Genomic DNA, 14,295 nt, shown 5'->3' on the forward strand with positions numbered 1-14,295 from the left:
CTTTGACACTGCCTATTAGTATCTTAATATATACCTTTTTGTTGTTTTTTAATTATACATACAGGTTTTGTGTAGCTGCAGTTACAGTATGTATAGATTATTGTCAGGGTTTTCTTTATTTTAGCAGCAAGTCAACCACATTCTCATATGTTGATGGATATGTATTATCTTGCTTTGTACCTGCTTGTACTTCCATGCCAGCTGTGCTTAACCATTGCCCTGGATCCTCATTCTGGACCCTTAGACATTTTGCCTAAACCAAATCCATTGGTACTATACTTCAGAGACGGATGTTAAGTGGTGCTTGGGCCCACATCAGATGATTTGTTAAGTCACAGGGCTAGTGGAACTGCGGCCTAATGGAGTCCTAGTGAAGGCAGTAGCAGCACTATCCAGGCATAGAGCAGGCACTTCCCTAATCATGGGTCTTTGGACTCCTGTCCAGCCCTTTCTATGAGTCAGAAGTCAGGAAGCTTTGTATTGAACTCTTGCCTGAGAGTCTGTATAGGAGAAAGCCAGGCAGGGTGTCAGCCTGACTAATGGTACTAAGTGATATTTGAATTCAGCTGGGTGAGGAAGAGAGGAAGGGTATCTATATATTTTTGGCCTCTATAAATCTTTGCCCTTAGAGTTGAGATGTGAAGGCTTCTTGTCATGTCTGAAAGTGACCAAGCTCGTGGACAGTGTCCCTGCTGGACACCTTCCTTACCAGGACATACCCCTCTGCTGTAGCCTAGTCAACAGTCTTCAGGATATGTTGAACCTTGGAGCTGTCATTTTGTTATGTGTTGTTTCTCATTTTCTTCTACCCAACTCCAGTCTCTTATCTGCCATAAAAAGGTGTGGTGTGGAAGCCAAGAAGGAAATTGGCAGTGTGGTGTGACACAATGGAAAAGCACAAGGCTAAGAGCAGACCTGAGTTCAACTGTGTCATTTTCTATGGCTTTGGACAACTTATTGCACTGCTATAGGCCCTACTTTTTTTGTTTATAAGATGAGAATGACCAAATCATTTCTCTGATCCTTCCTGCTATCAAACTCCCTCCTTTTGCCTTCCTTTACCTGTTACAGGATTCTCAGGCTTAAACATAGGCATATTCTTAGATTAAACAGTTACTTGCCAGATACCTCCCTTACATTTTAAGGCCTTGTGAATGAGCCCCTTTTCTCTGCAGGTAGTGGTGCGGGTTTAGTCACTAAGTTGTATCTGACTCTTGGGACCCCATGGACTGTAGCCTGCCAGGCTCCTCTGTCCATGGATTTCCCAGGCAAAAATACTAGAGTGGGTTGCTGTTTTCTTTCTCCAGGAGATCTTCCTGACCCGGGGATCAAACTTGGGTCTCCTGCATTGCAGACAGTACTGAGCCACGAGGGAAGCCCCCTTCTCTCTGTAAATTATCCTAATAAGACCCTGGGTCTCCTGAGGCAATGGTTCTCAACCAAGGGCAGTTTTACTGCACCACTCCCACTAGTCCCTTCCCAGCCCCCACCCCCAGGGATATTTGGCAATGTCTGGAAACATTTTTGGTTGTCACAACTGGGGGTATTACTGAGAGGCCAGGAATGCTTCTGAATATCCTATAATACACAGGGCAGACCTCCCAACAAAGAATTGTTGTTGTTCCGTTGATAAGTTTTGTCCAACTCTTTGTGACCCTGTGGACTTGACTATCTTCACCAACAAAGAATTAGCTGGCCCAAAATGCAGATTGAATAACTCTACCCAATAGGGAACCAGATTGGGATTTTCTAGAGATCTTCATGGCATTCCCCATATGGCAAAGAAAACACCCTTCTTCTAATGGCTTTGGGAAGTGCAAAGTCAGATAAGAAGAGCAAGATTAGGCAGGGCCAGGGGGTCCTTCCCCTTGTCAGGTGTGGTTCTTCCCTTGGTCCTTGTCTTGTCACAGTAAAAGAAGTAAAACAATAGACTATAAAGCTCAGTAGGCAGGATTTATTAAACACATGACATGAAAAATATACTCCCCAAGATGTGAGAGCTGACCTACCCCAAAGGAGTGGGTCCCACCCCATTTTAGGTTTCTCTTTTTATGTCCTTGTTCCCTGCCCCCAAGCAGGGCTTGGAGTCTGATTTGTTTTGCCTCATGTCAGTCAGGGCTTGTATCCAGGACCAACTAGGGAAGGGGGCGTGTTGGGCATGTTTTTCCCACCAAAGCTCCTTGGTATAGATTTTCCCTTTGTTCTATTTTTCACGGGCTTTTTCAATTCTGTTTTTTTGTGGGCTTTTTAATTTCTTTATCTGCCTTTTAGTGCCACTTTTTAATCTCCATTTTGGACTCTTTACCTAACACCCTCAGAAGCATTCTCTGTTCTCTAAATCTGATATTTAGAAAGTGGTTTACGGCTGTTGTTTTTCAGTCACTAAGTCATGTCCGATTGTTTTCAACCCAGTGGATGGCAGCACGCCAGGCTTCCCTGTCCATCATCATCTCCTGGAGTTTGCTAAAACACTATGTCCATTGAGTCAGAGATGCCACCAACCTGTTAATTTGCATTTAAATGGAGGCTGTCTTTGCAGTCAGATAATCTCTTTTGTCCCCTGAGGGCTCCTACTCTGAGGTTCCAGTAGCAACCAGCCCTTAGCAGGGGAGGAGACTACTTGAAGTTGTGGTGTGGTTGGTTCCTGGAGAAGCAGCAATTCTGTGTCTTGACGCCTTTCAGGTCCTCTTTGAGGATCAGAGTACTCATACAGTTTTTGTCAACTAAAAAGAGAGGCACAACGTGAGAATTGTGAGTTAAGTTTTATTTGAGGCAAAATGAGGACTGCAGCCCAGGAGACAGCAGCTCAGATAGTTCTGAGAGACTGCTGCACATTGCCAGTGGGGGAAGGTCAATGTATATAATTTTTGTGAAGGATGAGTTCAGTGCAGTCAATCTAACTTTACAAAAGATTTTCTGCTAGTCACCAGGAGCTGATGTCACCATGAAGGGATTTAGTACTTTTCTAGATGTGAGGAGATACAAGCATTGGGATCAATTCCTGAAAATACCAAACTATCTAAAGATCTGTTCCACCAATTTCCTTGGAGCAGAGTGTCTCACCTCCACCCTGGACTGCCTTCAGGGCATGTCAAAGGTAACAGCTGCAGCAGCACAGGGTTCAGAGACAGATGGCATTTGCCCTTGGCAATTTGTAGTTGACATTTTCTTCTGTTAAATCACAAACAGGGAGAATTGGTCTTTTGAGCAGAATTAAAACAAGCTGATTCTCAGAGTGAAGTAAGTCAGAAAGAGGAAAACAAACATCGTATATTAACTCGTATATGAAATTTAGAAAAATGATAGTGATGAACCTATTTTCAGGGCAGCACGGGAGACATAGACATACAGAACAGACTTAAGGACACGGGGCGGGATGGGGGTGGGCAGTAGGGAGGAAGTAGAGGGTGGGAGGAATGGAGACAATAACATAGAAACATATACACTACCATATGTAAAATAGATAGCCAATGGGAATTTGCTGTATGATTCAGGGAATTCATACCGGGGCTCTGTAACAACCTAGAGGGGTGGGATGGGTTGGGAGGTGGTAGGGAGGTTCAAGAGAAAGGGGACATAGGTATGGTGGTGATGGTTTAGTTGCTAAGTCATGTCCAACTCTTGAGACTCCATGGACTGTAGCCTGCCAGACTCCTCTGTCAATGGGATTCTCCAGGCAAGAATACAGGAGTGGGTTGCCATTTCCTCTGCAGGACATAGGTATGCTGCTGCTGCTGCTGCTAAGTCGCTTCAGTCGTGTCCGACTCTGTGCGACCCCCTAGACTGCAGCCCACCAGGCTCCCCGTCCCTGGGATTCTCCAGGCAAGAACACGGGAGTGGGTTGCCATTTCCTTCTCCAATGCATGAAAGTGAAAAGTGAAAGTGAAGTCACTCAGTCGTGTCCAACTCTTAGCGACCCCATGGACTGCAGCCCACCAGGCTCCTCTGTCCTTGGGATTTTCCAGGCGAGAGTATTGGAGTGGGGTGCCATTGCCTTCTCCCGGACATAGGTATACCTATGGCTAATTCATGTTGATGTATGGCAGAAACCAACACAGTGTTGTAAACCAATTATCCTTCAATTAAAAATAATTTTTTTTAAAAAGCTGATTCTTATCATGGTTTAACAAGAGCAAAGTAAAAGTTGGAATGGGGCACACAGCTTTTAAAAGGTCTAGAAATCAACAAATTCTGTTTTTATACTTTTCTGTGTTTCAAAATCAGTTTCTTGGAGAATGTCATTTTTGTGCATGCAGCTTTTGATGAAACCTTGTGATGCTATAGGTAACCCTTATTTTCTGTTTTTAAAGTAGGCTCTTGTCACAGGTATATGCTACTGTTATTGAGGCTGTTTTGGCTGCCATTGCATGTTATGCTAAAACTTCCAGTCTCATAAAGGTAATTTCAATACCACATTTCTCTTTCCTTGGTTATTTTAATGTGAAACTTCTTATCCATTTGTTTTACCTTTGGACACCTTTTTATACTTAATTTTGTGTGTGAGCTTGGGCACCAGATAAAGAGATGCCTTAAGAGTACTAAGCTTGTGATGCCTGGGACCTGCTGTTGTCTTATGGATGACAGCTGATTAGCAGTTCTTTGTAGATATCTGATTGTGTTAAAAAAAAAATCAAACTATCGTATATTGTTTTATTTAGTAGTTTAAAATGATTTCAAAAGTTAAAAAAATTAAAGAAATAGAGATTATTCTGCTATGACTTTTAATAAAGTTAGATCAGTTTGTTTTGAGCTACATAAATTGATTTCCTATAATTCTTTCTTCTAAAAAATTAACTAAAGACTAGAAAAGCTAACTTGCCTCTCCTTGATAGGCATGTATGTTCTCTTTTTCTGACCATTTTCTTTTTTGCTGTTTGTGGTTAACCTGCCGTGCTGAGTTGGATTCTGTATCTAACCCAGTAACAGATGAGACGAGTTGGCTTGATTCCTCCTATTGCCAATAGGACCTCTCCTGAAGCAAATCATTTGACATTGGAAAGGTTGTGTTGTAGATATCAAAGAGACTGTAGCCTAGTCACCAGTTCCTTGCCATCTTCCCTCCTCACTGAACTTGAATCCCCCCAGGACTTGGGATTTCTCAGCCCTTGGACTGAAAGCTTATGCAAAACAACAGGTTATTCTTTGATATCAATTCTGCACCTTTGTTTTTTAACTGATTTTTTAACTTTATTTATTTGCATGTTGATAGCATCTGGGCAAGAAATACTGAGGGCAGTGGTCCCTCCCCAAGAGCTAGGGAGAGGGTAGGAGAAAGCATTTTTCCAGGCCTCATAATGGCACCATCCCAGCCGATTACAGTTCACCAGATCAGGTTCCAGTGCCAACCTGCCTGAATGAAGTGTTTCCATGTGAATAGTAAGGACCTTACAGAAGTAGAAGAGTTTAGAAGAGATGTCTAATCTCTCCTAATCTCTTAGATCTCTTCTAAGAGATTAGAAGATGTGTCAAGAATACACAGAAGAACTATAAAAAAAAAGATCTTAATGACCTGGACAACTATGGTGGTAATGGTCACTTACCTATCACCAGACATCCTGGAGTGTGAAGTCAAAGGGACATTGGAAGCTTTACTACAAACAAAGCTAGTGTAGGTGATGGAATTCCAGCGGAGGTATTTCAAATCCTAAAAGATGATGCTGTGAAAGTGCCGCACTCAATATGCCAGCAAGTTTGGAAAACTCAGCAGTGGCCACAGGACTGGAAAAGGTCAGTTTTCATTCCAGTCCCAAAGAAGGGCAATGCCAAAGAATGTTCAAACTACCATACTGTTGAGTTCATTTCGCATGCTAGTAAGATTATGCTCAAAAATCCTTCAAGCCAGTCTTCAGCAGTATATGAACCAAGAACTTCCAGATGTACAAGCTGGGTTTCAAAGAGGCAGAGGAACCAGAAATCAAACTGCCAACATTCATTGGATCATAGAGAAAGCAAGTGAATTCCAGTAAAATGTCTACTTCTGCTTCATTGACCATGCTAAAGCCTTTGACTGTGTGGATCAGAGCAGACTGGAAATTCTTAAAGAAATAGAAATACCAGACCACCTTACCTGTCTCCTGAGAAACCTGTATGCATGTCAAAAAGCAACAGTTAGAACCAGGCATGAACAACTGACTGCCTCAAAATTGGGAAAGGATTATGACAAGGCTGTATAGTGTCCTCCTGCTTATTTTACTTCCAAGCAGAGTACATCATGCAAAATGCTGGGCTGGATAAATCACAAGCTGGAATCAAGATTGCTGGGAGAAAGATCCAACAGCCTCAGATGTGCAGATGATGCCACTCTAATTGCAGAAAGTAAAGAGGAACTAAAGAGCCTCTTGATGAGGGTTAAAGAAGAGAGTGAAGCTGGCTTAAAGCTCAAGATCAAAAAAACTGAGATAACAGCATCCAGTCTCATCACTTTATGCTAAATAGAAGGGGAAAAAGTGGAAGCAGTGACAGATTTTATTTTCTTGGGCTCCAGAATCACTGCAGATGGTGACTGCAGCCATGAAATTAGAAGACGCTTGCTGTTTGGAAGGAAGACTATGGCAGACCTAGAGAGTGTATTAAAAAGCAAAGATATCACTTTGCTGACTAAGGTCCATCTAGTCAAAGCTGTGGTTTTTCCAGTAGTCCTGTACCGATGTGAGAGTTGGACCATAAAGAAGGCTGAGCACCACAGTATTGATGTTTTCAAATTGTGGTGCTGGAGAAGACTCTTTAGAGTCCCTTGGAGAGCAAGGAGATCAAATGAGTCAATCCTAAAGGAAATGAATGCTGAATATTCATTGGAAGAACTGATGCTGAATCTCCAGTACTTTGGCTCTTGATGCAAAGAGCCCATTCATTGGAAAAGACCTTGATGCTGGGAAAGATTGAAGGCACAAGAGAAGGGAATGGCAGAGGATGAGATGATTAGATAACATCACCGACTCAATGGACATGAATTTGAGCAATCTTCAGGAAATAGTGAAGGACAGGGGAGCCTGGCATGCTGCAATCCTGGGGCCACAAAGAGTCAGACACTACTTAGCAACTGAACAACATGTGAACCCAGCCTGAACCAACCAAATGTAAAAAGGGCCCTTTCCTCACAGCTAAATGTACTCTTTCCTGCTGTGAAAGCTAATTGTCTCTGTTTTATTATTGGTTTTACAGGCCAAGGAGGTAGCTGAGCAGACCCTGGGATCTGGGTTAAATTCCGTTGAGTTGATGCAGTTTAAGGCAACTTTACGGTAAGCAGTGGCCTATATTATCAATAAAAACTTTTATTTAATGTTTGTATTTTTAAAACTTTCTCCCGTGTATTTGATATTCTGTCTCTCCTTTGAGGAATGTTCTGGTAAATCATTAGTATATGAAGGAGAGTCTTTCATGATCGGGGCTTTATTTGAGAAGCCAAGGATGGAGGAACTGTTTCAGAATTAGACACGCTGATTAGGCTGGAATGGGAGACATATCAGTGCTAAAACAGACAGATGTGGATTCCAAGGTTTAAAAGATGAAGCTGGGGACATGAATGGTGAGGTTTGTTAGTGGTGATGATGAGGGGCCTTGGGCACATGAAAATGGTCACTGCTTAGAAGAGAGTTGTCCTAGGCCTTATCTGCCTCTCAGATGGTAGAAACCCCTGAGCCTGGCCATGTCTCAGCGTCTAGATGATCTAGGAATTTGGCTTCCTGGCAGTCTTGCCATCACTCACCTGGCATGTCACAGTGGATCTCTGTGTAGTCTTTGTCCATAGCTAAACCTTCAGGAACCTAGTCCACTCAACCTTCTGTCCCATATTAGGACCATTTGGTGTACTTTTTTGCAAAGGAGACCAAAGACACCAATATTAGAAAGTTTCTTTAAGAATATTTCTGGGTTGTGGAGGGGAAAGGTGGCTTCATGGTGGCTCAGAGGTAAATTAATCTGCCTGCTAGCACAGGAGACATAGGTATGATTCTTGGTCTGGGATGATCCCACATACCTTAGAGCAGTTAAGTCTGTGTGCCACAACTACTGAGCCTTTGCTTCTAGAGCCCAAGAGCCACAATTACTGAAGCCCAGGTGCCCTAGAGCCTGTTCGCCACAAGAGAAGCCCCTGCAATGAGAAGCCTGCACACCACAGCTAGAAAAAAAATCCCATGAAGCAATGAAGATCCAGAACAGCCAAAAATAAAATAGCTAATAGATAAAAATAAAATACTTCTGGAGGGACTTAATTCAAGGGGCCCAGGTTCTATGCCTGGTCAAGGAACTAGATTCCACATGCTGCAACAAAGATGGAAGATTCCATGTGCTGCAACTAAGTACAGCCAAGCAAATAAATATTTTTAATAAATAAATAAATAACATTTCTGGGATGTGCACTGTGATACCTTGGCTCCATGCCCCACATTTTCTTATGTCTACAGCCCTAGGTAGTGAGAAGGAACATTTAGAAAACTAAGTTAATAAACTAACAAGAATTCTTTGGCTACAGCTCCAGGAGTGAGTGGTAATGAGCCATAACTCTTTGATACAAAGCTTTAGGCTTGCTTAAGATTTCTTGTCCTTTTTTCTGGGTCTTGTGGCTCATATCTCTGGCCATAAGAGAAGGCTAGAGGAAGTTTGGTTTCTTAAGGCTGTGTGCTGACCCGTACTATCTGTTCCTGACAGACTTGAGTTTAAGGAAGCTTCTTTGCCTTCCAACTGGGTGACTTGGGCAAGATAGGGAGCTCTCTGTGCATCTGTTTGATCATACTCCTGCCCTGTAGAGTGATTGGAAAAGTGAATGATAGCTGCTGTCTCAGTGAGTTCTCTTCTGTTACCATTGGCATGGCTGACAGAGTCATCCATTCCTCCTGTCCTTGGCACCTTGCCTAGAACACTCTGCCTTTCTGGGGCAAGCCACCTCTCAATCCCGTGGCCTCCTACATGGGGCTGGGGTGGGGAGGCAGTGTCCCACCCTGGCTAGAGAAAAGAACAAGAGGAGAACACCCAGGCGATAGGAAGAATCTTCGCGAGCCAGTTCTCCACTCTAGAACTCCACTTTTCTCTCCACATGGTTGCTTCTCTTAAACTGCATCAGATTAGCAAATTCTCCCAAGAGGAACAAAGGCAGTTAGCATATGACTGACCAGCATTTGTTACAGCGAAAAGATAAACAATTCAATTTAGAAACTTTCTTTTACAAAAGGAGTTGATGCCAAAAGGTTTATCTGGTTATTCCTCAGTTCTGAAGTCCTGTCTTGATTATACAGCAGCAGTTGATTGTGGGTAGCAGTCTGGCTCTAGTCAGGGATGGCAGCTTGACTGCACAGGTGTTGAAGAGAGGAAGAGGATCAGGAGAATATGTCAGGGCCGTGGGCCAGAGGCCTGGGGCACGTAGAGGTTCTCTCAGTCTGTCGTGGGCAGTAGTCACGTAGTTCTCTCCTGCTCTGTTCAAGAGTCAAGATAGTCCTGAGAATCTGCACAGAGGCAGGGCCATGACTGGAGTCAGACACTAGCCCCGCATTTGCTGATGGCATGAAACCCTAGGGCATGTAGCGACATGCCATATCTCACTGGGGCTCTGAGGGCCCAGCACAGGTGCATTGCAGTGGCAGGTGTTTAAAGAGCTTGCCATACAGTGGTCGCAAAAGCAGACTGACTTTTGTTTTATTTTGTTTTGGGTCTACAGCTCCAAGATGGCTTTTCATATACATGCTGTGAATAATCAGGGAAGGTAAGTATGTGTTTATGCTGTGTCCTCATTTGGGGCAAGTTTTAAGAGCAAACTAAGAGAGGCTACCGTGTAACTGCTATCGTGGATGATCTTTTCACCCTTCCACACCTGGCAGTGGCATCACTCCAGGGCTGGGCTCAAAGCTGGGTGTGCTCAGCTGAGACCGCTGTATCCTGACTGCTTCCCATGGAAAGACTAGAGTAGGGTCGGGGGTGGATCTGATTCCGTCTGAGTGGAATTTTGCATACATGCAACCCAGTGTTTTGAAAAAGCTCCAAAGAGATCTAAGTGTGTGAATTGCTTGCAAGTTGAAAAATAAAGAACATTGTAAATCTAATACATGTCTTTCCCATCAATTTCCTTTTCTAGAATCGTGCCTCTGGACAGTGAAGATAGCTTATACTTTGTGAAGACGGTAAGCAGAGCTGTTAAAGGTCAAGTGGCAAGGAATGGCCTATAAAGGACATCTACAAGGGGTGAGGTAGGAGTAGGTGAGGGTCTTAGGTAGCCCACTAGAGAAAGCTAGTTGTCTTCACTACTCTTCCAGCTGCAGCAGTGGTGAATCTGTGCTTTCTGAGGGTGCCAGGCAGCTAGCTGTACCAGGCTCACCACATCCACATGTCTGTGTCTAGGCACCCCTCGGTGTAATCTTAGCTGGAGGGGAGGGGGAGGGGGCACCGGGGGATGGTAAATATATCTTCCTGAGGTTCAGAAGGCTTCTTTCAAGTGGCTGAGATTTCTCTGACCTCACGTGGAAATGGGAGCTGAGGACAAGCCTGCCTCAACACAGACCAGGTTTTCACTGGCTTCTCTATGTTCCAAGCCCTGTGTTGATGCCCTTATTTAAGAGGAGCTTGTGGAAATAAAAACAACCTAACATTAAAAAAAAAAATACAGGTGAAATGGGGTAGTCAGAGCAGAGCTTTCTGACCTTTCTACTAATGGGCCAGGGGAATGGGTTTAGAGATACAGAAATATTGGTCCCTGGGGTGGTCTTCAGCAGCCAGAGTTTCTAGACTAGCTGCTCCCAGTCACATCCGAATCCTCTGTGCATCCTGCCCCAGTGCATCCTGATACAAAGAAAATTGGCAAGCAGTGCATAAGAGGATGGTGGATATCCAGCCAAGATTCTGGTTGTAGTGTATGTGGGTACAAGATACATCCTATGTCCATTCTGTGACTCCTGCCTGAACTTAATTTCAGTGAGATTTTGATCATGGGGAACTGGGTGCACAGGGGTGGATGACTTGGAGAAAATGCATGCTCATTGCCATCATCAGTGGACAAGCAGTAGTGTTATCTACAGAGAGTAGGATAACATGAGTAATTTTTTAAGGTTATGAGTATGTTTTTATAATGTACCTGCTCCCTGTCTGTGTCAGCATTTTGTGTTGTTCTTTTAGAACTAATTGAGCCTTTTTTGTAACATTATTAAGACTGGAAAATGAATACTTTCTGATGCTTAGGTAGATACTACTTTGTCTCCTTGCTAGACTTTAGATTCCTTTACTTCTCTTCTTAGACTCTTATGCAATGCTCTGGAAGGTGTTTTGCACTGGAGTTGGTGATTAGGAGTTCAGTACTGTGTTAAGTACCCATTCAGCAGCAGCTAATGAAATAGGAAAGAAAAAATAGGATGTTGGTGCTTTCTGTCCAAATCCTGTCCTCCCTTCCAGGCAGAGATGAAGTTCTGCCTCTTCGTTTAAGCCTGCCCTACTGACTTCTCCCTACAAGTACTGTGTTCTTAGAGTACTCGAAGGTTATACTACATAAATTAGGGAGTAATTCTATAGTGTGTCACATGTTGACTTATGTGTAGGAATGCTCTTATCTCTCCAACTTTACTTTATAGGTTTCCTGAGGATAGGAACCATGTTTCATATTTTTTCTGTCCCCTTGCCACATATGGGAAGTATGTAGCAAGTGCCTAAAAAATACTACATATATTCTTTTTAATGTCCTCTCTCCCCTTCCTGAACACCAGAGGCCAAATAAGAAAGTGGGGATTAGGAGCTACAGGATTTGTCTTTCTAATTGACTTGGGAACTGAATTGATCATTGTCATATAAGAGGAACCATGTAGCCCAGGATGGTTCTGTGTCTTCAGATACTCAAAATTCTTTGAAACAAATATAAATAAACCTTGGCTCAGACGGTAAAACATCTGCCTGCAATGCGAGAGACCCAGGTTCAATCCCTGAGTTGGGAAGATCCTCTGGAGAAGAAAATGGCAACCCACTCCAGTACTCTTGCCTGGAAAATTCCATGGACAGAGGAGCCTGGTAGGCTGTAGTCCATGGGGTCACAAAGAGTCAGACATGACTGAGCAACTTCACCTCACTTCTAGTTGTTCAGCCTAATAAGAAAGTTAACAAAAATATAAAGCCTATCGTTTTATGCATTTCTTTATCATGACAACATGGATGAAAGGACTTTATGGTTTTTTTTTTTTTTCCTTTCAACTCTTCTGCCACCTTTTTTTTTTTAGAATCTCTCAGTCTCTTCTGTAGGCCAAGGTCTTTTGTCTCTGTCCTAAGGGTAGAGCAGGGTCCCACACAAGGACATCAAGATATGAAAATGAACTCTAGTTTCAGGAGCTCTGTACCTGGTCATTCAGCAGTGTCAGGCCAGGAGGGGCAGGAACCTGGGAGGGCTTATCATGCAACTTACTTCGTATCCCTCACCAGATTTTCACAGTCATCTCAGACTCCAACTCTGGTTTATACCATTTTCTGCATTTCCTCTGCTAGGTTGTCCTCAGAATTATTTTATTTTCACTAGTTTTTAACTAAATTAGAACCTTCTTACCAGCCATTCAGGAGCTTTCTCTGAGTTGCTCCAGTTTTTTTTTTTCTCCTGACCTATGTAAGACTCTTATTTTTATTTGTCTTGGCCATAAAAGCTTGAACAGCTTTCTTTTAATTTTTTGGTCCTGAAAGGAGTGTTTGTATGTTTTGACATATAGCCAAAAATATCTGTGAAAACCTGTATCTTACTTTCCAGATTTGTTCAGAACTTGAGCCCAAACCAAAGAAGGAATGTATGACCATGTGGACATAGTAGAATGTAGCAGTGGTCACAGTTAAGAAAGGCTGTTACATTGCTTTTCAGGCAGGAGAAGCAATTTGAGGGAATTTATAGAAACATATGGAGAAGGCAATGGCACCCCACTCCAGTACTCTTGCTTGGAAAATCCCATGGACGGAGGAGCCTGGTAGGCTGCAATCCATGGGGTCCCTAAGAGTCGGACACGACTGAGCGACTTCACTTTCACTTTTCACTTTCATGCATTGGAGAAGGAAATGGCAGCCCACTCCAGTGTTCTTGCCTGGAGAATCCCAGGGATGGGGGAGCCTGATGGGCTGCGGTCTATGGGGTCGCACAGAGTCGGACACGACTGAAGTGACTTAGCATAGCATAGCACAGAAACATAAAGATATTCTTCTTCTAGCCCAAGTGTGCCTCTGACCTAGGAGCAATTGTAAGGAAGCCTAGGTGATCCTGAAGTCATCTCCCAGTTTGAGTTGCATTTCAAGATAACTTGAGTTTTCCTTAGAAATTCTCAAGTATTTTTTTGCCATGTGGCTTAGTATTTTGTGGTCTATTTCTTGTGGATCTTTCCCTGAATGTTTAGGACTGACAACTGGTCTAACTCTGGTTTCTCATTTGATACAGGCTTGTATGGCCATCTATGACATTCCTGACTTGCTGGGAGGAAGGGGGTGCTTAGGATCTGTGGTGTTCTCAGAATCATTTTTGACATCTCAGATTTTGGTTAAAGAAAAAGGTAGGTGTATGTCATCTTTGGAAAGCAAAACTTGAACTTCCTTTTATATGTGTGTGTATATATATGTATGTGTGTGTGTGTGTATGTGTATATATATATGTATATGTAATATTTGGCAAACCATAGTCTAAATCAAAAGACCAGGAATAAACTGGTGAAAATATTAGAATACTTGCAATAAACAAAGGGTGTATTTCCTAATTTATGAAGAGCTTTTATAAATTGATATGAAAGAAACAAGCTACCCAATGGTAAATGGGCAAAAAATATGAGCAGGCAGTTCACCAGAGTGTTTGAAAATAATATATATATTTTTAATGTTTATACACACACACATGTACATAAGTGATCCCTGAACACAGGTTTAAACTACACAGATTTTTTTCAATAAGTATATACTACAGAAGTACATATTCCATGGTTGGTTGAATTCATGGATGTGGAACTGTGGATATGGAGTGCTGACTGTAAAGTTACTCATGGATTTTCAAGTGTGTAGAAGGTCAGCACCACTAGCCCCCACATTGTTCAAGGGTCCACTGTGTGTGTATGAATATGAATATGTACAGCCTTACTAGTAGTCAGGAAAAACAATTTGAAGCAATAGTTAGATCAGTTTTTTTATCCATTATGGTAGCAAAAAATTCTATAGAATGATAATATCCAGAGCTTGATGACCTTGATAATTTTTGTTTGGTTTTTTAATGCAAACACCTGTACTACCTTGGCAAAAATTAAAAGCATGGATTGAAAAGGACTCTGTATTTAAATATGTATTTCTATTTGTCTTAAAAAGAATAATCACATGAGGAAG

The 14,295-nt window shown here is 42.6% G+C and overlaps 1 protein-coding gene across 3 annotated transcripts in view; it reads left to right on the top strand.

Annotated features, from left to right (window-relative positions):
- The window catches only part of DNAAF9 (dynein axonemal assembly factor 9), a 173,199-nt gene that overhangs the window by 87,977 nt on the left and 70,927 nt on the right, over positions 1–14,295 (top strand). For 2 of the 3 annotated variants that reach the window (XM_061436679.1, XM_061436681.1), the window contains 5 exons: positions 4,311–4,398; positions 7,162–7,238; positions 9,650–9,694; positions 10,064–10,109; positions 13,370–13,481. In XM_061436679.1, coding sequence (XP_061292663.1) covers positions 4,311–4,398; positions 7,162–7,238; positions 9,650–9,694; positions 10,064–10,109; positions 13,370–13,481 — 368 coding nt within the window. The remainder of the gene's footprint in view (positions 1–4,310; positions 4,399–7,161; positions 7,239–9,649; positions 9,695–10,063; positions 10,110–13,369; positions 13,482–14,295) is intronic. The other variant, XM_061436680.1, reaches the window with a different exon arrangement.

This window comes from Bos javanicus, chromosome 13, assembly GCF_032452875.1.
Source record: "Bos javanicus breed banteng chromosome 13, ARS-OSU_banteng_1.0, whole genome shotgun sequence".
Taxonomy (NCBI): domain Eukaryota; kingdom Metazoa; phylum Chordata; class Mammalia; order Artiodactyla; family Bovidae; genus Bos; species Bos javanicus.